A 22,840-nucleotide genomic window follows, 5' to 3' on the forward strand; every position below is an offset into this window, starting at 1 on the left:
CTTATACATCATTATTTAGGGAAGTTTTTAATGTTTGATGTTTTATCATGTTTTTAATATTCTATTGGGAGTCACCCAGAGTGGCTGGGGAAACCCAGCCAGTTGGGCAGGGTATAAATAAATTAGTAGTAGTAGTACAGTAGTAGTAGTATCTGGTGATAGCACTTTGAAAGTCAGCCTTATCCTTAAAGCAATACTTGGTGGGTGTGTTTTTAGTATTTATTTATTTATTTATTTATTTATTTATTTATTTATGCTTATTGGTTTTAATTCAACACATTTGTCAGGGTGGGACAAATCTCTAGTCCAGCACATTCCCCCCAAAAAATGAGAGGTGCTCAAATGGAGCAATTTAACTTGAGTACTGAGGCTGAGGTGAACTCCACTGCATAGAAGGTGAAGGTAAAGGTAAAGGGACCCCTGACCATTAGGTCCAGTCACGGACGACTCTGGGGTTGCAGCGCACGCTTTACTGGACAAGGGAGCTGGCATACAGCTTCCAGGTCATGTGGCCAGCATGACTAAGCCGCTTCTGGAGGACCAGAGCAGCACACAGAAACACCATTTACCTTCCCACCAGAGCCGTACCTATTTATCTACTTGCAGTTTGACGTGCTTTCGAACTGCTAGGTTGGCAGGAACTGGGACCAAGAAACGGAAGCTCACCCCATCGCGGGAATTCGAACCGCCAACCTTCTGATCGGCAAGCCCTAGGCTCTGTGGTTTAACCCACAGTGCCACCTGTCTCCAAAAACAAGCACAGACCTCACCCAGCCAGCAGAAGGTTGGAACATACTATCATCCTACATATGCAGTGTTCTCACACCCTTGGGGTGCTGTCCAATGAAGAAGTTGCATTTGCTCAAGGATTTCCATTGGCACCATAGAACTTTTTCTCCCTCTTCTCTCCCTGCATACCCTTATACTTCCCCCAAATCTGCTCCAGAGGGCTGGAGAACCCCCAGAGCTTATTTACGGGATGGACATGGGAAGTGGAGAGAGAAGTTAAGTTCCATTGCACAGCCAGAAGCCTTTGCAATAACAGAACTATTTTGTTGGTTGCCATCCTTTGATCTGGAACTGGCAGCAAGGAACACTGCATTTATCCAAATCATGGACTCAGGTCAAAATTGGCTTTATTGTACTATTTGCTACTATGTTGGAATACATGACATGATATGAAATTACTAGTGCACTCAGCGTTTGGTCAGAGTTTGAGCTCTGAGCTGCTCGAGACAGACTCGGCACCTGGAGAGGCGAAGCAGGAGCAACAGGAGGTGTAAGTTGCCCCTACTCGGGTGGATTTCCCGGGAGCAGACGCTCAGCAGCGCAAAAAGGGGTTTCCCCACACTAGAACTGGACTTTAAGATACTTTAAAAAGAAGAAATTTAGGGGAGAACCTCAGCGCAAGGGAGCGAGACTGCCCTCAGGTGCCTTCACCTCCAGACCCCATGAGCTAGCGCTGGACTCTCCAGTAAGATATTGACACAAATTCAAGGAGCGTTTCCCCCCCCCCCATATATACAGTGAGAAAGGGGTTATTTAAGCCCCAACAATACATCAAAAACAAAAAAGGGGGGGAACTAACAAACAGATAAAATTAAGAAGTTGTGAGTGGAATGCTAAAAGGGGGTCATCCCTCACAACAGAAATTAAAACTGCCTAATTGGCAGTGCAGTAGAGATCTTGAGGGGCTTCTGTGTGCTCCCAAAATAACACAGTCAACCCAAGAAGTGTCACTGGAATTTGGAGCGGGGGAACAGTTTAGACCAGCTATACAGACGACAGAAATAAGGAGAGCTCTTTACCAGTGACTTGCAGAGATCTAGAGAGGTGAGGAGAAGTAAGTCAGCAGATTGAGTGGGGTGGGCGGCGGCCATTACTGAAAGACTACACTGGAAAAGACTTCAATGAGCCGCTTTAACACCAGAGAAAGATAGAGTGAGGAACGGCAGGAAGAGCGACACAGCAGCCACTAGTGGGAGAAAAAGACATAACAGCTAAGAGACATAATAGTCAAGAACAGTAGGAAGAGCTACACAGTGGCCACTAGTGGAAGAAGACATAACAGCCAAGAGACATAATACTCAAGAATAGTAGGAAGAGCGACACAGCGGCCACTAGTGGAAGGAAAAGATATAACAGCCAAGAGGAAATGTATATAGCCATACCCACAACACTAATACTTGCTTAGAGGAACTGTAAAGCATAAACATCAGATACAAATAAAGTGGAAAATTAAAATTCCAAATATATCCAGCATAAAGATAAAATTAATTACTCATGAAAATTAGATCTAATTAAACTTCCCACAGGGGAACTCCCAATAGTTTTAATCTTTGGAGACTATATAGAATCCGAGCCAGAAAAGCAGAATCAAAAGACAATTGAACTCAATCTCAAAATAACCAGCCATCCAAAAATATCCAAATACCCAAATGGGTTCAAAGAGAACACAATCAACAATTGGCCAAACTTTAATTGCCAGCCAAGCAAGGAGAACTTTGATGGCGGAAGGTGAAGCAAGTATGGATGTAAAGGATTTGATTATTGCCATGCAGAAAGACTTAGGAGACAGAATAAACTCAGTAGGCGGAAACATAAAATCACTGGAAGAGAAAGTGGTAACTATGGGCAATAAAATTGAAAAAAACCTCAGCTCTTATAGTGGACCTTACACATCAAATGAACCAACTGACAACAAAGAATAAAGAAATTGATAAGACAGTGCAAGAAGTGAAGGCAAAGACATTGAAGCAAGAAGAAATAACCAAAAAGATGGGGGCTGAGCAAAAAGAACTGGAAAAAAAATCCAAGACAAAAACAAGGGGCAAATAGAGGACCTAAGGAAGATGCAGGAGGAGATTTGGGACGAATTGGCAGTCCTTGAGTTGAGAGAAAAAGAAATGCTTCTCCGTCTGAGAGGAATACCAGAGAGCCAGGATGAGAACATTTCGACAAAATTATTAAAAGTCCTGGCGGATTGGTTGGGGGTCCAGGAGGAGGACTTATCACTAGATATTGATAAAATTTTCAGGATAAAACTACATAAATCTAAAATCAAAAAAGAACCAGGAGTCTTCTTGAACTCAAGACTTCTCAAAGAAAATACATTATTGAAAAGTAGAAGTAATGCCTTATGTATACATGACAAAGTCATAGAAATAATGAAAGAGGTCCTGACCCACCTCCTGAAGAAAAGGGAAAACTACAAACCCCTGACAACTGCTCTAAAGAAAAACAAAATTCTATTTAGATGTTAATTCCCCAAAGGGTTAACTTTTACCTATAAAGGGAGACACAAGACCTTCAGATCGGCAGAAGAAGCAGACTCTTTTCGTAAGAAAAACTGGAAGGACTTGGGGGGGAGAAACCACAAGAAGCTGAAGAAGCAAGATTGTAACAGAACTGGAAAATAGGACTTTATTTTTAAACTTTAATTTTGAAAAGGTGACGTATGAGCATTAAGACTTTATGGCACTAAAGTGCATTTCTTGGAACGTAAATGGGCTAAACAGTAAACTTAAAAGGAATAAAATAAATAACATATTAAAAAGGAAAAAATGGGTTATCATATGCCTACAAGAGATCCATATCTCCAAAAGTCATACAAGGGTCTTACAGAATAGAAACCTGGGTCTAGAGTTTATTGCATCAGGAACAGAGAGAAAGAGGGGTGTTGTGATTTATGTTAAAGCAAGCCTAGACCCCCAATTACTTTTTATGGCTGAAGAAGGTAGAACTGTAGGAGTGCGGATTACTATAGAAGGGGGGGGGTGAACAATAATAAATCAGTTTTTTAAGGAGCTGGGAAAGAAGTTATGGAACTATATTGAGGAGAATATTGTTCTTATGGGAGATTGGAATGGAGTGGTCTCAGCTGAATGGGATAGAACTTTTAGAGGGAAACTTACCAATGAAGGTAAACTACCGCTCTCCTTTTTCCAGATGGTGAACAATTTTGACCTCTATGACTCATGGAGAATTAAACACCCTAATGGGAAAGATATTACACACTTCTCGGAAGCTAAAAAATCAGGGGGGAGGTTAGATGCTATTTGGATTTCTAAAGGGCTGACCCTCTTCTTAGAAAAAGCAGAAATTCTGGGAAGGACTATATCAGATCATAATCCAGTAACAATACATATGGAAGTTTAAAAGCAAACAAACGGAAGGTGGAGGATGAACAATGAGATATGGAGAGACGAACAATGGGTGACGCAAGCAAAAAACAAGTTAGCGAAATTTTTCGAGATAAACAAAATACAGATATAAATGTAGTTTGGGACGCAAGTAAAGTGTACATGAGGGGTCTTGGAATACCAAAAATCCAAAAAGTCATGAAATATTAAAAAAATAGAGATATTGCAATCCCATATCTCTAGAATATTAAATAAGGAAGTAGAAAATAAAATTAAATGGGCAAAACAAAGGTATTTTGAGTCCACCAATAAGCCCGTCAAGTTGTTAGCATGGATGATAAAGGAAAAGCAAACCAAAAAATTATAAATAAAATTCTGGACCAAGGGAAGGAAATAACCGACCCAGTAAAAATAAAACTAATTTTTTAAAACTTTTATAAAGATTTGTATAAACAAGAACAATTAGATGTTAATAAAATGGAAGAGTATTCACAACAAAATAAATTACCAAGAATTGAAAAAGAAGTTGAGGCCCTAAACTCCAATATAGAAATAGATGAAATAGCACAAGTAATAAAGAAAATGAAGAGTGGCAAATCACCAGGTCTTGACGGAATTACATTAATGTACTATAAGAACTTGGAAGAAGTAATCCTCCCTATATTACATAGAATAATGAATAATATATTGGGAGGAAAAGATATACCACAATCATGGAAAGAAGCACTGATCACTCTAATCCCGAAACAGGGAGTGGAGTTGACAGACATGAAAAATTATAGACCAATCTCCCTGTTGAATACAGATTATAAAATCTATACTGGATTGATGACTAATAGACTAAAAAAGATTCTAAACAAAATAATCAGCAGAGATCAGGTGGGTTTCTTACCGGATAGACATTTAAAGACAATACAAGAATAATAATTGACCTTTTGGAGTATGTGGAAATGAAACCAAGTAAAAAGATGGCCATGTTATTGGTTGATGCAGAAAAAGCTTTTGATAGAGTATCATGGAATTTCCTATTGGAAACTTTTATAGGTCTGGACATAGGAGGGGAAATAATTAATGGAATTAGGGGGATATGTGATAACCAAAAAGCAAATTGCTAATAAATAACAAGCTCACCGAAAAGTTCAGCATCGAAAGGGGGACAAGACAGGGGTGCCCTCTTTCCCCACTTCTCTTTATTGCCACCTTGGAACCACTTTTAATTGCAATAAGAAAGAATAAAAACATAAGAGGAATTAACCTAGGAACTCTATGTTATAAAATTAAAGCCTTTGCAGATGATGTAATCGTAACCACTGAAAACCCAGAGGGAAGTATCCAAAAAATGCTTCCACAATTGGAAGAATATGGGAAGGTCTCTGGTGTATAAGATTATGCACCATTTGGAGAAAGTGGATTGAGAGAAGTTTTTCTTCCTCTCTCATAATAGGAGAAGGAGGATATCCTGCTAGAAGATTCAGTACCAACAAAATAATTTCCAACAGCACATAGTTAAACTATGGAATTCACTCCTGTAAGAGGCAGTGATGGATGCTAACTGGGATGAAAGAGGGTTATAGACAAATTCATAAGATGCCTACTAACCCTGATGTCAACTTTCCCTGTCAAAGGCAGTTGTGCCGCTGAGTACCAGTTGCTGGGGAACACAAGTGGGGAGTGTGCTAGTGCACTCAAGTCCAGCTTGGGAGCCTCCCAAGAGGCCTCTGGTTGACCACTGTAAGAACAGGAGGCTGGGCTAGATGGACCATTGACCTGATCTGGCAAGATTCTTCTTATGTTCTTAACTGCTACCAGAAGTCACTGGCGGAGGAAGAGACGTGCGGGGGGAGTGCACTGCCCCCGGCAGCACGATCCCGGCAGGGTGTCATCGTGGCTGTTTCCCCCCACTTAGAATCATAGAATCATAGAATCATAGAATCATAGAGTTGGAAGAGACCACAAGGGCCATCGAGTCCAACCCCCTGCCAAGCAGGAAACACCATCAGAGCACTCCTGACATATGGTTGTCAAGCCTCTGCTTAAAGACCTCCAAAGGAGGAGACTCCACCACACTCCTTGGCAGCAAATTCCACTGTCGAACAGCTCTTACTGTCAGGAAGTTCTTCCTAATGTTTAGGTGGAATCTTCTTTCTTGTAGTTTGGATCCATTGCTCCGTGTCCGCTTCTCTGGAGCAGCAGAAAACAACCTTTCTCCTTCCTCTATGTGACATCCTTTTATATATTTGAACATGGCTATCATATCACCCCTTAACCTCCTCTTCTCCAGGCTAAACATGCCCAGCTCCCTTAACCGTTCCTCATAAGGCATCGTTTCCAGGCCTTTGACCATTTTGGTTGCCCTCCTCTGGACACGTTCCAGTTTGTCAGTGTCCTTCTTGAATTGTGGTGCCCAGAACTGGACACAGTACTCCAGGTGAGGTCTGACTAGAGCAGAATACAGTGGCACTATTACTTCCCTTGATCTAGATGCTATACTCCTATTGATGCAGCCTAGAATTGCATTGGCTCTCCACAATGCCAGAGCATGAAGCTCCGCCACTGCCAGAAGTTTGGCTGTTGAATCCCGTTGACCTCTCATACCTGCACCCAGGACCTAAGAAAGGGTGAGAGGGAGAAACATGTTTCTCTAGTCCTGCTCAAGCATTCCCCTCATTAGATTAGCATCCCCAAAGTGGAGAAGAGAAGGGTTCCACCTGCTGATCCCACCTCTGCCTTTGCATCCCCATCAGCTGCATCCCTTGTTGTCCCTCTACAGAGGACTATCTGTAGAGGGCAGCGCGATTTCCATGCATAGACTGTGATGTGGAATCCAGTGCAAACAGAAATCCACATCACAGGATGAGCTTACACCTATAAGGCAGGATCTCTGCTACAGACATGGTCCATAATGCCTCGAAGCAGAGGATAATATTTACTCTACTCTTCATCCAAAATCAAAGGTTCCTACAGCAGCTCACAAAATATCAATAATACAATCTAAAAAGGGATAACACAAAGGAAGAGGGTATGAGAAGAATGGGGGGGGAGACAAACTCAGCACTAGTTTTTAATTGCAGCATTCTTGGAATAACCTGCTGGAAGGGAATGAGCTCAGGAAGCTGAAAGTCACTGATCCCTCTGCTGAGCTTATAGAGAGCTTCTACAATTCCATCTCTCCCCCTGCTGTAGCTTAATGGAAAGGAAGCAGCAGTCTGACTGGGGGAAGGGAGCAGCTGTTTAATAGTCCCACTTCAGAACCTTCTGAATAGCCTCTTGGCAAGCAGAAGAGCTTGACTGTAAGGGGCAGCTGAGCATATGTGCGGCAAGGAATGCTTGCTTTGTATCAGCAAGTCCAGAGACTATTGATTGATTGTCACAATTCAGCATGGGATCTCAACTGTAAAAACTGGAGTTTAAAACAGATTTCATAGCATGATTCATAAGAAGCACTTCATTATCTTTAAAATAACTCTGCAAAATGCACAAAACTGTCAGGGTTTAATTACCATGCTCTGCAGACAATACTCTTGAGATCTTATGGTGCCATATCCTTCAGAGGTTATGCCCCAAGGGCTCGAAAAAGGTGCATATATAGCATTTTTTCCAGCTTAGGAGCAAACTGTGAATTCAGAGAAGGAAAATAACGGAGCCAAAGGTATGTTGAATGGGTCTGCATTTTTGTTCAGAAGACTAACTATCACAATTTTATTTTTCAGCATTAATTAACTAATATTGAGGCCCTTTGTGGCAACAGCAACAGAACCTATGCACCACCTGATGGCTAACTGAATTTCATGGAGCAATCTGTAAGATTACGTTTTTATACATTTTTGCCCATCTACTAGGTGTTAGGTACCATTTATATAGCATTTTCATATAATTCTCTCTTTAAACCATAACATGCTGTAAATTTTATATCCGTGTTCCACAGTCATTCCCATGCTTCCATTTCTATATTATGACCGGCATATTTGTGTGTTTTTTTAGATTCAAGAAACATAGCCTCTGTGCATACACAGAGTCCTGTCCTTAAGGCGGAGTGGATGTGTGCAGATACCTTGAGAGTACTGAGTTCTTTTTGTTGAAACTAGGAGAGATTCCTTTCACATCCATCCATCCGCATCCTGGATGGCTCCTTCATCCAGGCAAAAATGTTACTCTTTAACCAGGCCTTTGGCTGATGAACATCCAATGCCATTTTAAAATGTGTTCAGGAGGGAGGGGTTACTGGGTTGTTTTTTGTTTTTGTTATGTATTTTGATATTGTGATTTTATGTTGTAAACACCCTGAGACCTGCACATACAGGGCGGTATACAAATTTGTTTGTTTGTTTAGAATCCTGACAGAAGCTGAGACATTCAGCATCAAATAAGGAGGGAGGTGGAGTTCCTTCCCCAGCTGTGTGTTAGTTAGCAGAAGACAACAACAGATGAAAGGAAAGGAGAGAAACAATGTCCCATATTGTTTCCTGATACAGGTCAGTGACTATAACTGATTTTCATCCTCTGAACATTTGTTCCCATGGCCACCTAACAGTGCTTCTTTCTACTTATACGGTGCTGCCCATTTGAAATTGATACCTTCATTTCTTTATTGTCGTAGCTGCTGACCTACTTTTGTGGTGCCCGCTTTATTGAAAAGCCTGTTGCCTTTCTTTCCCTAAGCACACTGAGTTCTGCAATCCAGCTTCTGCCTCCTTCCAGTACCTAACGTATTGCAAAGAGATGTCAGATGGTAATGAAACCACGGTGACCCACTTTGTCCTCTTGGGCTTTGCCAGCAGCCCAGCTATTCAAGCCGTCCTCTTCATGGTATTCCTGATGCTCTACAGCTTGGTTCTGCTGGGGAATATTGGGCTGATGGTTCTGATCAGAACCAGCCCCCAGCTCCAATCCCCTATGTACTTCTTCCTTAGCAATTTGTCATTGGTTGACCTCTGCTATTGCTCTGTGATCGTCCCAAAGATGCTCGTCAATTTCTTGGTAACAAAAAAGGGTATTTCGTACGCCGGCTGCGGACTGCAGTTTTATTTCTTCTGCACTTTTGCTGACACGGAGTCTTTCATCCTCGCTACCATGGCATATGATCGGTACGTAGCCATCTGTAACCCACTTCTTTATACCGTCATCATGTCACCAAGGCTCTGCTTCCTGCTGGTTGCCCTCTCTTACCTTGGTGGTACATTGAGTGCCCTGGTCCACACCTGCTTTGCCTTCAGACTCTCCTTCTGTGGCCCAAATGTCATTAACCACTTCTTCTGTGACCTCCCATTGCTTCTGAAGCTGTCGTGCTCAGACACCTCCCTCAATGAGCTCCTGCTCTACACATATGGAAGCTCAGTGGAAATCATGTCCTCCATCATCATCATAATCTCCTACGTCCTCATTGTCATCTCGGTCCTGAAGATGCACTCTGCTACGGCAAGAAGCAAGACATTCTCCACCTGTGCCTCTCACTTGACCTCCGTCATCATCTATGAAGGGACACTCCTCTTCATCTATTCCCGCCCCAGCTCCTGGTACTCACCCACCTCTGACAAATACATCTCTGTCTTCTACACCATTGTTATCCCTGTACTGAACCCCTTAATCTACAGTCTGAGGAACAAAGATGTGAAGAATGCCCTCCGGAGAACAATAGTCACTAAAGTCTTTGTTCGGGAGTCTCATAACTGAGAGACTCTCAAAAGAAGAATCATAGAAATGTATTTAATTATTTATTTGTGGGGAGCAATTGTTCCTTGTTCCTGGAATGGCTTATGCCCAGTCAGTTCTAACAAGACAGTCCATAAAGTCTAAAAGACAAGACACAAAAAGGGAAAGGTGTGGTGCGGTACAGTGTGGGGACAAATTCAGGCACCAATTGTGGGCCCAGGTACAGGGACCATGTAGCCAATGGGAGGGAAATAATAAGGCATGAGACAACTGGTATTGGGTTCAAAATGGCCACAACTTTATTGATTGCAAATCAAAACTTGATTAAGTAGGTTTTGGAGAAGGCATCAGATATGTATCCTGAATCAGCCACCCAGCCTTCTGGTTTATTATTTCATCTGGGTTAACTCTGGGTTAAGTGTCACCCTATGACAGACATCAGATCAATCCCTCCAGGACTGCCATTTTGGATGGGTGCTATAGCCCATTGTCCCTCATCTGGGCTCCTGGACAAAGCACTCCTTCCTGGATCCCTTTAGTGGGGTACTGTCAGGGGCTGGTTGGATGCAGAGGAATAGTGGGAGGAAACAACTGGGGAACCCCAAGGGAAGAAGGCTCAGAGCCCAGGCAGACCCTCCAAGTGTCCCTATTTTCCAGGGACATCCCTGACTTAGAAAAGCCATCCCAGTTTCTGATTTGATCCCAGAATGCCCCACTTTTCCTTAGGATGTCCCTATTTTCATTGGAGAAATGTTGGAGGGTATGGAGTTATCAGACGCCCCAAGCCATTTGAAGGCAATCCTGTATAGTTTTTTAATGTTTAATGTTTTTAATGTTTAAATATATGTTGGAAGCTGCCCAAAGTGGCTGGGGCAACCCAGTAGTATGTGTGGGGTATAAATAGTAAAATTATCATTGTGGAATGGGACACCCCTATTTTCATCTGAGAAATGTTGGAGGGTATACCAAGGATGTGGTGGTGGGACAACAATGAGTGGTCAGAGGAGACTGGAAGGAGGAGGTGTCAGAAGCTGAAGATGTAACAGGAGTTAGTGAGCTGGGAGAATCTGTGACAGGAGTCCAGAAGTAGAAGCAGGAGAGTGGAATGAGGGAGGCCAAGAGGTAGAGATGAGTCAGGCTGGTGAAGAAACATGGGTGTCTCCCCCTCCTGCTGTGACAGGCTCCCCTTCCCCACCCTCCCCCAGTCTCCCAGGACCAAGAGAGGCAATGCAGACATGCAGGCAGAATCCCAGATTGCTTGGAGGAAACCCTGGTGTAATGATCTCAGGCAGGCAAGCAAGCTCCAATAAGGATTAATGAGTCTCTGGCAGTTTTATGTACATTTATTTACAATTTACACGCAGAAAGCGGCTCCAGGCCTGCTGCCATTAGCTACGAGTTGGTCACTCCTGCTATCAAACAAAGATCCCTCTAAACACTGCCCATTTCCTGGATACATAGCAACCCCCTCAATGTCATCTATCTCCTCCCCTCCCTCTGCCTGTGAGCTTTTCCAGCCCTTGGTGAGACAAGAGGACTTAGGCAGCTGTAGGAAGGCAGGTAGCTTCAGTCTCCCCAACTGCCTCATAGGGGTGTTGTAAACAAAATCTGCCCTTATTCCCTTATGGGGTACACAAGAGCCCTTACCACCCCTCCATACATCATACATACATCACAGAAGGGGTGTAGCCCAAGACCACCCCCCACAAACATCATACCTACATCACAGAAAAGGCGGTCTACAACAAACATTTGAATGTTGTTGTTTTTCCTGTCTGCCATTTTATCTGATAATGCCTTATCTGATTCCCTTTTCTGGTAGTCTGGCCATTCCTTTGAGATGGTAATTACTTAATTCCTGAGACAATGGGAAGGTTCCCTCACCCCCTCTCTCCTTGCAGAGAAACATTTGGTCAGTTTGGGAGTCAAAACGGTATCAGGACTGTCTTCCTGTGCTGCTTCAGAAATGTGGTGTATATATTTATGTACGTGTTTGCTGGTGTTATGTACTGAGTTGAATAGGATCCAAAATACAGCAGTCTGATTGGTCCACAGTAGCCACCCAATCCAGTTCCAGCTGGAAATGAATCCGCAACCTGATTGGCCTACAGAAGAATCCCGGAATTAGACAATCACGTGGGGCACATTGTGTAAATAATGTATATAAAGCAGACATTCTGGGGGAACTTCCATTCCTCCTCGCCACTATGAGCTGAATAAAGAGCATGAAATTCACTCTTGACTCCGAGTATATTTCACTGGCGACGAAGGTGGGATCCCGCTGAGTTGACCGCCACACACAGCACCACAGTACCACCACCTGCCGCACCGCTGCCTCGTACCGTGTATCCAGGCTTCAGCTCCGGGCTCCAAGGAACTTAGAATGGCAACCGACAGCAGCTTCTTGCCGTTCAACCCAGCATCAGGACACTGGGTAGCGTGCACCTCCCGTTTTACCTTCCTCCTAAAAGCCAAAGGGGTCACCAATGAAGAAGACGCCAAAAAGAGGGGGATATTCTTCAGCATCTGCATCGCCTGGGCTCTCCTTGCACCTGAAGACGTCGCTACTGTTCCTTACAAAACAATAGTGGAACGGCTGAAGAGGCACTTCTCACCGCAGCCCTCAGTGGTGGCGCGACAAAATGTCTTCTACGCAAAGCAGCAAGCCCCTGGAGAAACCATAACTGGGTTTGTGACTTCCCTCCACCAAACCGCCTGGTTCTGCAACTTCTCAGAGTTGGATAACATGCTTCGTGACCGCCTCATTGGTGGCCTGAAGGATGAGAAGCTTCAACGATGCCTCTACGCCAAGAAGGACCTAACGTTCCAGGTTGCTCTGGAGGAGGCCCTAACAACTGAAGCTGCCAAGAGGTCGACGCAAGAGGCATGGCCGAGCCTGCTGCCCCAACCGAGGGTCCACCACACCTGCAAAAACAGACACTGAGACAATGTGTGCATATGAATATAAAATGCAAATCTTGTTGCCAATGCAAGAGGCATCTGAACCACCATCTTAAAACACCAAGGTAGTGTTTGTTTGTTTGTTTGTTTGTTTGTTTTTGTGTTTGTTTGTTTGTTTGTTTGTTTGTTTGCCCAATTATCACTACTTAGGTTCATGATGTGATATCTTCACAAAGGAAATGATCATCAGAGGGCTGTGAAGCACAAAGAGGACAAACAGAACAAATTTGTTGCTGGTGGGTCCTACATGGTCCAACTGGATTTGATGAGGAAGCAAACAAAGTACAATTTGTTACATGCCATCATGGACTGAAAGAGAGTGCATGCCTTAGTATTTTGGCAGAATCCACGAGCCTTGCCATTGATTGGTGGCGAGGTCTCACTATCATTAACAGGAAGAATCCAGACCAGGGTGTAGAAGTTAAAGTAGACCTAGATAGTTGAAACTGACTATACAAAAATCAGAAGGGAAGTTTTAGAGGTTTCTTGCTTGCAAGCAGCCAATTAAAATGTAATTATTAATCAAAACAACCATGGATATCTGGGGTATTCAGTAGCATCAGGGATGATGTCTCAGGTGCCTAGCAGCTAGCATTTAAGGTCTCTCCCCCTACTCAGTTTCTGAAAGCAGAGAAACCTCCCAGTCTGCATCTCAGGTAAGTTCACTAAATCAGAAAGAGATATTTAGCGTATGGTTCTGCTATAGCATCACCAGACCTCTGGTAAAGGGTCTAAAGCCCTGAATCTGTCCTCCATTGACACTGTTCTTCAAAAGAAAAAAACTCTCTTGCGGACACACTTGAAAAGCCCCACACTCCCATGGATGAAGACAATAGCAAAGGTAGGTGGAACAAACTCAAGAAGACAACTGTTGGGATTGAAATTTGGTCACAACTTTGTACTTTAAAGATATAGATGGGGTTGTCATATGGATGGGACTCTGGCATGGGCAGCTTGGGCTCAGCAGTGGCTGAGGGATTCTTCGGCAATTGCCCTTAAAAAAGCTCAAGAACTTTTTGCGTATGGATTTTTACCTCTTCAAATATGGCAAACCTAAGGTAGACTTTGCTTAGGCTTTGCGGGTGTATATACATTATCAGCCTCCCAAAGGAAGGCTGAAACAGGGATGTGCCAGGGATGTGGACCACAGCTGGTGTTGTGTTGAACTAGTGCAGTTGAGCTTGTGATGGCCATTATCTTGAATCCAGGACTGCTGTTGTTTCTAAACAAAAAGGAAGTTGGAGGGAACTGTCAAAAACACAAATCTTCTTTCTTCCCTTCTCAAGGAAAAGTCAGGGAAAAGAATAGAATCAACCTGAACCCAGCACTGATTGAGGGAAATGATGGATCAAGGAAATAATTCTATCATAACAGAATTCATTCTTCTGGGATTCACAGATGATCCAAAAATGCAGCTCCCTCTTTTTATGCTCTTCCTACTGATTTATGTCATCACTGTAATCTGGAATGTGGGGATGATTGTCTTAATTTGCACTGAGCCTCAGCTTCACAACCCCATGTACTTTTTCCTGGGCAACCTCTCTTTTGCTGACCTCTGCTACTCCTCAGCCATTGCTCCCAAAATGCTAGCTGACCTCTTAGTTGAGACCAAAAGGATTTCTTTCAATGCCTGTGCTATACAGCTATATATACTTTCCTTTTTTGTAGATGTTGATTGCCTTTTGCTGGCTTTGATGGCCTATGACAGGTACATGGCCATCTGCAATCCCCTTCACTATTCAGTCCTTATGTCCAAAAGAGTCTGCGGACGGTTGATGGCTATGGCTTACTTCATAGGCATGGCGGATGCAATGATACACACTTGCTGTACATTCCAACTACCATTCTGCAAGTCGAATATCATCAATCACTTCTTCTGTGATGAGCCTGCTCTTCTATTGCTCTCTTGCTCTGACACATACAACAATGAGCTCATGTTATTTGTCTTGTTTGGTTGTATTTTAGCCAGCAGCCTTGGCATGGTTCTTGTTTCCTATGTCTACATCTTAGGCACAATCGTAAGAATGCGCTCTGCTGAAGGCAGACGCAAAGCCTTTTCTACCTGCGCCTCCCACCTTACAGCCGTTGGGATATTCCATGGGACAATACTCTTCATGTATTTTCGGCCCAGCTCCAGCTATTCCTTGGACCAAGACAAATGGGCCTCGGTGTTCTATACAGTAGTGATCCCTATGCTCAATCCTCTGATCTACAGTCTGAGGAACAAGGATGTGAAGGTTGCCCTGACAAAAGCACTTGCCAACTTAAGGCTTTTGGAAGGGAGTCTTAAGGCTTGCAAAGCTGTGTTCTGATGACCCCTAGTATTGATAAGTATCTTATCAGGGCTTTATCAGAGACTATATCAGCACTGGAAGAGATACCGTATTTTTTGCACCATAACACTCACTTTTTTCCTCCTAAAAGGTAAGGGGAAATATCTGTGCGTGTTATGGAGGGAATTCCTACGGGTGGCATGCCTACGGATTTTCCTCCTCTAAAAACTACGTGCGTGTTATGGTCGGGTGCATGTTATAGAGCGAAAAATACGGTACTTCCTCATATCTGACCGCGAATGTTTTAGTATTTCAAGCAAAATGTATGGCCACCCAATGCCACTGGCCCCTCACCACAGATTTGAACCTGCCCACCGCCACTGCCACTGCCCCCTCATATTGTGCTGCCACCGCTGCCCTCTTGCCAGCACTGCCATAATGCACCTCAGGCACAACAAGGAGGGTGTAGCAGCAGGGGCACAACCACAGAGGCCCAAGCACAAACAAGGAGGTAAACAGTGTGCTCCTCGGGCCCAGATCGGCTGCCTGAGACAACAGCTTCACCTCACCTCATGAGGAGGCCAAACCTGTGCTTCCTGAAAAGACAACTTTCCTGCTACTTAAAAAAGTGAGTAACCTTCCCTTTAAGCACCCCTTCTTTTGCTCTTCGGTTTAAGAATAATGCTTCATCTGTGTGGAGAACTGCAGTGGTGGGCCCATTTTCTTTGAAATGAATGTGCCGACCACTGCCATACTTTCTGTGCTATATGTGGCTGCAAGAGGGCAGTGGGCAAGTCCCTGAGCACACTCAGTTCACCCAGAACAACTTTGAGGCCCAGCAAGCTTGGCCACCACTCACACTAAACGGTATGTTTGCTAAAACACTCCCCAGAATTTTCTACAGCAAGCAGTGGTTCCTTGACAGATAATGTGGAGACGTCTCCCAGAAGGCAGAAAGGAAAAACCACTGGCTGTACAAACCATACATTTTTTTAAAAAAAATGCCCATATGTAACAGTTCATACATCAGCAAAATATGTGTGTCTCTTCTGTCTTTTTCGAACTATCTTGTTAGTATGTTGTAATCCAGCTATTTCCCCAGATTCTGTCTGTCCCCAGGGTTGAGCAGATTTGAATCAGTTCATTTCACTGGGATAGACAGGCAAATGCTAAGCTGTGCCCTGTTGAAATGAGTCAATGAGACTTAAAAGGTTCTTAACTTTGGCTGGATTGCACTCTGTTTTTTAAAGAAACATGCTTTTGCAGTTTGGTATATTTGATTGATTTATTTATTTTTGCACAATATTTTCATGCCATTTGATTGTAATAGAAGTTCAAAGCATTTTACAAAATATAGATCACTGCTGCTCCTTTGCTCTTTAATGGTGCCCCTAATCAGCCATCTCAAACTTGGGGTGGGGGGTTAAATTTCATACTTCAGGAGCCGAATGACTTCGGCTGACCATGTGACTCATTATATCCCAAGGGTTGAAAGAAGATAATAAAATAAAAATAAAAAAGCAAAACAAAAAGCAAAAACCCAACAACCCAGAACCCTGTACATATTTGCTTTCTCACACCACCATGTCTCTGTGTACCTAAAACTAATCTATGCAAATGAACTGACAAAATAAAAGATGCCACTCTACTGTGTTTGTATTTTGATGGGTTTGTGTAGCTTTATCCTATATACTAATAGCAAACTCATTCTTCAAGTGCGAGTCCTTATGAAGTCAAAAGGACCACACCTACCAACAAGGCGGAGGTATCAGCAGCCTTAGGGAAAACCCAAAATTTTAAGATGCCAAAAGGAAATGCGGAGGAGGGAACAGCGCAAAGAAGACTGGGCATGATCACGGAATACTGACTGATTGTTGTGCAGGGGAAATGAAATCTTGGGGGAAATAGAATGGAGTATACTGGGGAAAGGAATGGGTGGCTGGCTGGCTGCAACACTGAGCACTCCATACTATTCAGACTGCAACATTTTGTTGCAGCTCATACTTGTTCTTCACTATTCAATATCTGGGAGAGGCTAACTAATTTTTGTATGATGTAGTTTGTCATAGTTCACAATTCATAACAATAAAACAATGATCAGGGTGGCGCTGTGGTGTAAACCACTGAGCCTCTTGGTTTTGCCAATCAGAAGGTTGGCGGTTCAAATTCCTGCAATGGGGTAAGCGCCTGTTGCTTTGTCACAGCTCCTGCCAACCAAGCAGTCCAAAAGCATGCCAGTGCAAGTAAATAAATAGGTACCGCTGCGGCAGGAAGGTAAACTGCGTTTCCATGCACTCTGGCTTCCATCACGGTGTCCCATTGCACCAGAAGCAGTTTAGTCATGAGGCCACATGACCTGGAAAGCTGTCTGTGGACAAATGCTGACTCCCTCGGCCTGAAAGTGAGATGAGTGCCACAACCCCATAGTCGCCTTTGACTGGACTTAACCATCCAGGGGTCCTTTACAATGACCTTTTACAATGACTACTGCAATTGACACAAGATAATATCACCAAGGCAACTATCTGTAAACAAACAATAAACATCCATAAAAATGGCAAAAGTAGTTTATTTCAAAATTAGATTTTATCTTAAACAATTGCAAACACAATAATAAAGAGTCCACTTGTAATATACCAGTGGTTCAGTGCTTGATGTCATTCCGGTAATCGGACATTTCATAACTAAAGAGCTTAGTCATCAAGCTGTCAAAATCAGTTGTAACAGAATTGCACTGAATTAACAAGTACTGTAGAATAAGGAAAATTAAAAATAGGTTGAGAATGCATAATTAAGACATACCTTTGTAGTAAATAATATACAAGAGAAGACATTATGTAAACACTTAAAGCAGGAGTATATCTACAAGAATAAAAGGGAGACAATAACTAGTCTATTTGCACATCTATAGTTAATACCCCCAGTCCCACTAATACAAAAAATCTCTATAGAAACTTAACTATCCTCATCTGCATGTTTCCATTGGGAGGAGAAAAGAAGGAGGACGGTGTCCTTCAGTTTGTTAAAGCTCCTTAGGAAACATGGGTGGGGTGGAGCTCTGCTAGGGGCACCATGGAAGATGGCCGACAATACCATCTCTCCAGCTCACATGAGGTAATTAAGAGGCTGAGATGGGAGTAATCAGCCTCCCAGGTTTCTTCCTGGTGGAAGGGAAGATGCAGTTCATCCGCAGCTGCCCACAAACCACCCCCGAGTTCGAAAAGAAGGAGGAGGTGGGGGCACTAGATGGAAAGCCCTCGAGCAAGCTCGGATCTCCTGGACGCTATCTCTATAAGTGCTCCAAGTTCCATTTCTTAAGATAAAAGATTGGATATAAGATTTATGGACATGCTTCGAGCGAAGAAAGGGTATTTTATCTGCTAATTAAGCCAGCCACTGAGATGCTAAGAGTGACAGATTGGAAGAAAGATAACATCAAAGAACAACAGCTAAGTCAGTATGTTGAAACGGAATGGAAAGGAGGGGGGGTATAAAACTTTTTCTTTTCCTACTACGATACTACCTAACAACCCCCCCCCCGAAGAACCATCTTTTACTACTTATAGCAAGTGAGATTGGAAAATATAAACTGTATCGAAATAACATTAACTAAAGCCTTTGTTTTTCAAAATATTTGGAAGAAGATAAAAGACTCTCTTGTGACGCACTACTTAATCAGGATCCACCATTATGAGACAGACTGTGTTGCAGAGATTAATAGTCATAGGGGGAGCGACCTCTCACTTTATTATTATATCTGCATCTCAAGTTTGCTTTAGCAAACCTCCCCTGGAAAGATTAAAGTTTTGTGCAACCTGTCTGAGAAAATTAATGAGCAAACGCCTAGATTCTATTTCATCGGAACTGAGATAAGATGGCGTCTGCCATCCGAGAAGGACTTTTGGATGAATTTGGCATAAATACCAGCGTGTGAGGACATACTGCAAATAAAAGACTTACCAGCTGCAAAAAAGGGGGGAGTCATACAAAGTTCACACAAAAGTATAATATTGTACATTTTAGCTCGCCTGTGGAAACAACTCAGAGGCTATGAAAGAAGAAGGATAATAACAAAGAAGATTTAAAGATGGGACTAGTGGAAGCGCTGCTTTCCCCACCGCCAGCCTCCAAACCAGGTCAGGTTTGGAGGCTGCTATCCGCAAGCCTTGGGAGCCCGGCAGCAACTCCCACCGGGCTCCCAAGGCTTGCAGATATCTGCCCGAAGCCTGGGGTGCAATGTGCAGTGCTCACCGGGCTTCGGGATGCAGGCTGCTGTCCGCAAGCCTTGGGAGCCCGGCAGAAACTCCCGCGGGCTCCCAAGGCTTGCGGATAGCTTCCTGAAGCCTGGAGAGCGAGAGGGGTCGGTGCGCACCGACCCCTCTCGCTCTCCAGGCTTCAGCGAAAGCCTGCATTCACCCCATAGGACGCGCACACATTTCCCCTTCATTTTTGGAGAGGAAAAAGTGCGTCCTATAGGGCGAAAAATATGGTACTTACTTATTTATCTGACTGTTTGTTTGTTTGTTTGTTTGTTTGTTTGTTTGTTTGCCCAAATACCAGTACTTGGGCCCACAATGTCATTTCACAAATGAAATGATGATCTGAGGACAGTGAAGCACAAAGAGGACAAACATAACAATTTTACTTTTGTTCATGCTTCCTCCTGCATTGTTCCACTGGATTTGTTGAGGAAGCAAACAAATTACAATTTGTACCATGCCATCATGGAATGAAAGAGAGTGCATGCCTTAGTATTTTGGCAGAATCTGTAGGAGTTGTCATGGCTTGGTGAGGAGCTCTCAAAACCATTGACAGAAACAATCCAGACCAGTGTGTAGAAGTTATACTAGACCTAGATAGTTAAAATTGACTGTACAAAAATCAGAAGGGAAGTCTTAAAGGTCTCTTGCATGCAAGCAGCCAATTAAAATGTAATACACAAAACAACCATGGATAACTGGGGCATTCAGTAGCATCAGGGATGATGTCCCAGGAGCTAGCAGCTAGCATTTAAGGTCTCTCCCCCTACCCAGTTTCTGAAAGCAGGGAAACCTTCCAGACCACACCTTAGGTAAGTTCATTTATTCATAAAGAAATATTTGTTCAGTTTCTGTTAATTGGTTCTCGTGGGAAACTTGCAGATTCTAGCTTCACACAATTAACTCAAGCTGGTGTCAATTTACTCTTGGCAGAAAGCCCAGGTCTGCTTGACCTAGAAACTACTCACTCTGATTGGTTAACGACCAGCACTCAACTCTGTTATCAAGGGATTGCTAGCTCAGTTTGGTTTGAGGTGTGTTAGGAGTTAGAAGTGCTGTGTATGGTTATGAGAGAGAGAGAGAAAGAAAGAGAGGATTTATTTTGCTTTTATTTGTATGCAGAAACTCTGCTGGTTTTATTTTTCCTTTTAATAAATCCTGTAAATAGTTATTCTGAGTCTAGCTGACTAGTCATTACCGCCGCAACTAGCTTCCTCGCTGTGCAGGAAAACTCTGCTACGTTTGGGCTAAAGCCAGTAGGGCTATGCCTGACACTTCAAAGTTCCATGAATATTTAGCGTATGGGTCTGCAATAACATCACCAGACCTCTGGTACATGGGGCTGAAGCCTTGAATCTGTCCTCTATTGTTACTGGTTGTTTTTTTATTTAAAAAAAAAAACCTCTCTTGAGAACGGCTGAAACAGGGGTGTGCCAGGGATCTGGAGTATAGATGGTGTTGGGTTGAGCTAGTGCAGTTCAACTTGGGATGGCCATTATCTTGAATCCAGGACTGCTGTTGTTTCTAAACAAAAAGGAAGTTGGATGGAGCGGTCAAAAACACAAATCTCATTTCTTCCCTTCTCAAGGAAAAGAAAGAATCATCCTGAACCCAGCACTGATTGAGGGAAATGATGGATCAAGGAAATAATTCTATCATGACAGAATTCATTCTTCTGGGATTCACAGATGATCCAAAAATGCAGCTCCCTCTTTTTATGCTCTTCCTACTGATTTATGTCATCACTGTAATCTGGAATGTGGGAATGATTGTCTTAATTTGCGCTGAGCCTCAGCTTCACAACCCCATGTACTTTTTCCTGGGCAACCTCTCTTTTGCTGACCTCTGCTACTCCTCAGCCATTGCTCCCAAAATGCTAGCTGACCTCTTAGTTGAGACCAAAAGGATTTCTTTCAATGCCTGTGCTATACAGCTATATATACTTTCCTTTTTTGTAGATGTTGATTGCCTTTTGCTGGCTTTGATGGCCTATGACAGGTACATGGCCATCTGCAATCCCCTCCACTATTCAGTCCTTATGTCCAAAAGAGTCTGCGGACGGTTGATGGCTATGGCTTACTTCATAGGCATGGCGGATGCAATGATACACACTTGCTGTAGATTCCAACTACCATTCTGCAAGTCGAATATCATCAATCATTTCTTCTGTGATGAGCCTCCTCTTCTATTGCTCTCTTGCTCAGACACATACAACAATGAGCTTATGGTATTTATCTTCTTTGGCTGCATTTTAGCCAGCAGCATTGGCATGGTTCTTGTTTCCTACATCTACATCTTGGGCACAATCGTGAGAATGCGCTCTGCTGAAGGCAGACGCAAAGCCTTTTCTACCTGCGCCTCCCACCTTACAGCCGTTGGGATATTCCATGGGACGATGCTCTTCGTGTATTTTCGGCCCAGCTCCAGCTATTCCTTGGACCAAGACAAATGGGCCTCGGTGTTCTATACAGTAGTGATCCCCATGCTCAATCCTCTGATCTACAGTCTGAGGAACAAGGATGTGAAGGATGCCCTGACAAAAGCACTTGCCAACTTAAGGCTTTTGAAAGGGAATGGTTTTGCCTCAAAGGAACTGTATGCCATGTTTGTAAAACTGTGTTCTGGGAATCCTTAGGATTGCTTACCAGGGCTTTATCAGAGAGGAAATCAGTACTGGCAGAGATACTTCCTCAGGTTTGGCCCCAGATGTTTTGCCACTTCAAGCAAAATACACTGCCACCCAGTGCCGCTGGCCCCTTCCCACATATTTGAACCTGTACCCTGCCCACAGCCACCACCACTACACCAATAGGACACAGCACACATGGCCTCCACCCAGCAGCAGAGGAAGCCACTCAGGTGACTGGGGCAGCGCGCCCAGGGGTGGGGCGAGCCGCTCATAGGGGCAGGGCGATGGTGGGGCAAGCCTCACATAGGGGCGGGGTGCACTGCGGGGCCTCCAGAGTCTGCCTGCCTCCTCCCACTCTACCACCCTACAGCTGGGGGGGGAGGCAGCAGGTGGACCGTTTGGGCAGCGCAGAGCCTGTGCACGCCCAAGCCACCCCATCTCTCCCACTAGAGACGCATGGCTTGGGCACGCTGCAGGCCCCGCGATGAGTGCCGCCCGGCATTTCGTCATCGTCGTCCCCCCCCCCCCCAGTGATGACACCCAGGGCAGCCTGCACCCACCGCACACTCCTTCCTCCACCATCCTGAAAAAAATCCCTTAGCCACCTTTTAAAAAATTATTCTTTGGTAGATTTGCAAAAAGAAAAACACACACCAATAAATAAAGAGAGGGGCAAGATTAGACACAAATGCACAAAGCATAAAAATAAAAAAGTCAAGGCTCCTTGTGCTCCTCTCCACTCCCCCTTTCTTCCCGCCCAGGACTCCCCTGCCCTCTGCCTGACTCTCAGAGCCAGTGCCACCATCAACTACCCAAGGAAGGAGTCCAGCGGCAGCGGCTAAGGAGAAACCGTGGAGAGGCAACAGGATGCTCCCTCATTGCTGCTGCCCAGGACAAGTGCCAGCTCATTCTCCTCACCAACCTTGG

At 43.8% G+C, this 22,840-nt stretch overlaps 3 protein-coding genes across 4 annotated transcripts; all 3 read left to right on the forward strand.

Moving 5' to 3' along the window:
- Positions 1–8,435: 8,435 nt before the first annotated feature.
- Positions 8,436–10,184, forward strand: LOC310713197 (olfactory receptor 5I1-like). Of its 2 annotated transcripts, none has more exons than XM_083517068.1 (2): positions 8,436–8,614; positions 8,802–10,184. In XM_083517068.1, the coding sequence occupies exons 1-2, from the start codon at positions 8,567–8,569 to the stop codon at positions 9,810–9,812; spliced, it is 1,059 nt and encodes a 352-aa protein (XP_083373194.1). In that variant the 5' UTR covers positions 8,436–8,566; the 3' UTR covers positions 9,813–10,184. The 2 variants fall into 2 exon arrangements, with proteins under 2 accessions (XP_083373194.1, XP_083373195.1); XM_083517069.1 differs by having other exon boundaries at positions 8,489–8,614; positions 8,740–10,184.
- A 3,908-nt stretch (positions 10,185–14,092) lies between these two features.
- On the forward strand, positions 14,093–15,064 carry LOC310711119 (olfactory receptor 5AR1-like; the record flags this gene model as incomplete). The annotated part of the gene is made up of 1 exon (XM_083512590.1): positions 14,093–15,064. The coding sequence occupies one exon, from the start codon at positions 14,093–14,095 to the stop codon at positions 15,062–15,064; it is 972 nt and encodes a 323-aa protein (XP_083368716.1).
- A 5,850-nt stretch (positions 15,065–20,914) lies between these two features.
- On the forward strand, positions 20,915–21,919 carry LOC310689375 (olfactory receptor 5AR1-like; the record flags this gene model as incomplete). The annotated part of the gene is made up of 1 exon (XM_083467028.1): positions 20,915–21,919. The coding sequence occupies one exon, from the start codon at positions 20,915–20,917 to the stop codon at positions 21,917–21,919; it is 1,005 nt and encodes a 334-aa protein (XP_083323154.1).
- Between the last annotated feature and the right edge of the window lie 921 nt (positions 21,920–22,840).

This window comes from Podarcis liolepis (assembly GCF_965112155.1).
Source record: "Podarcis liolepis genome assembly, chromosome: 1".
Taxonomy (NCBI): Eukaryota; Metazoa; Chordata; class Lepidosauria; order Squamata; family Lacertidae; genus Podarcis; species Podarcis liolepis.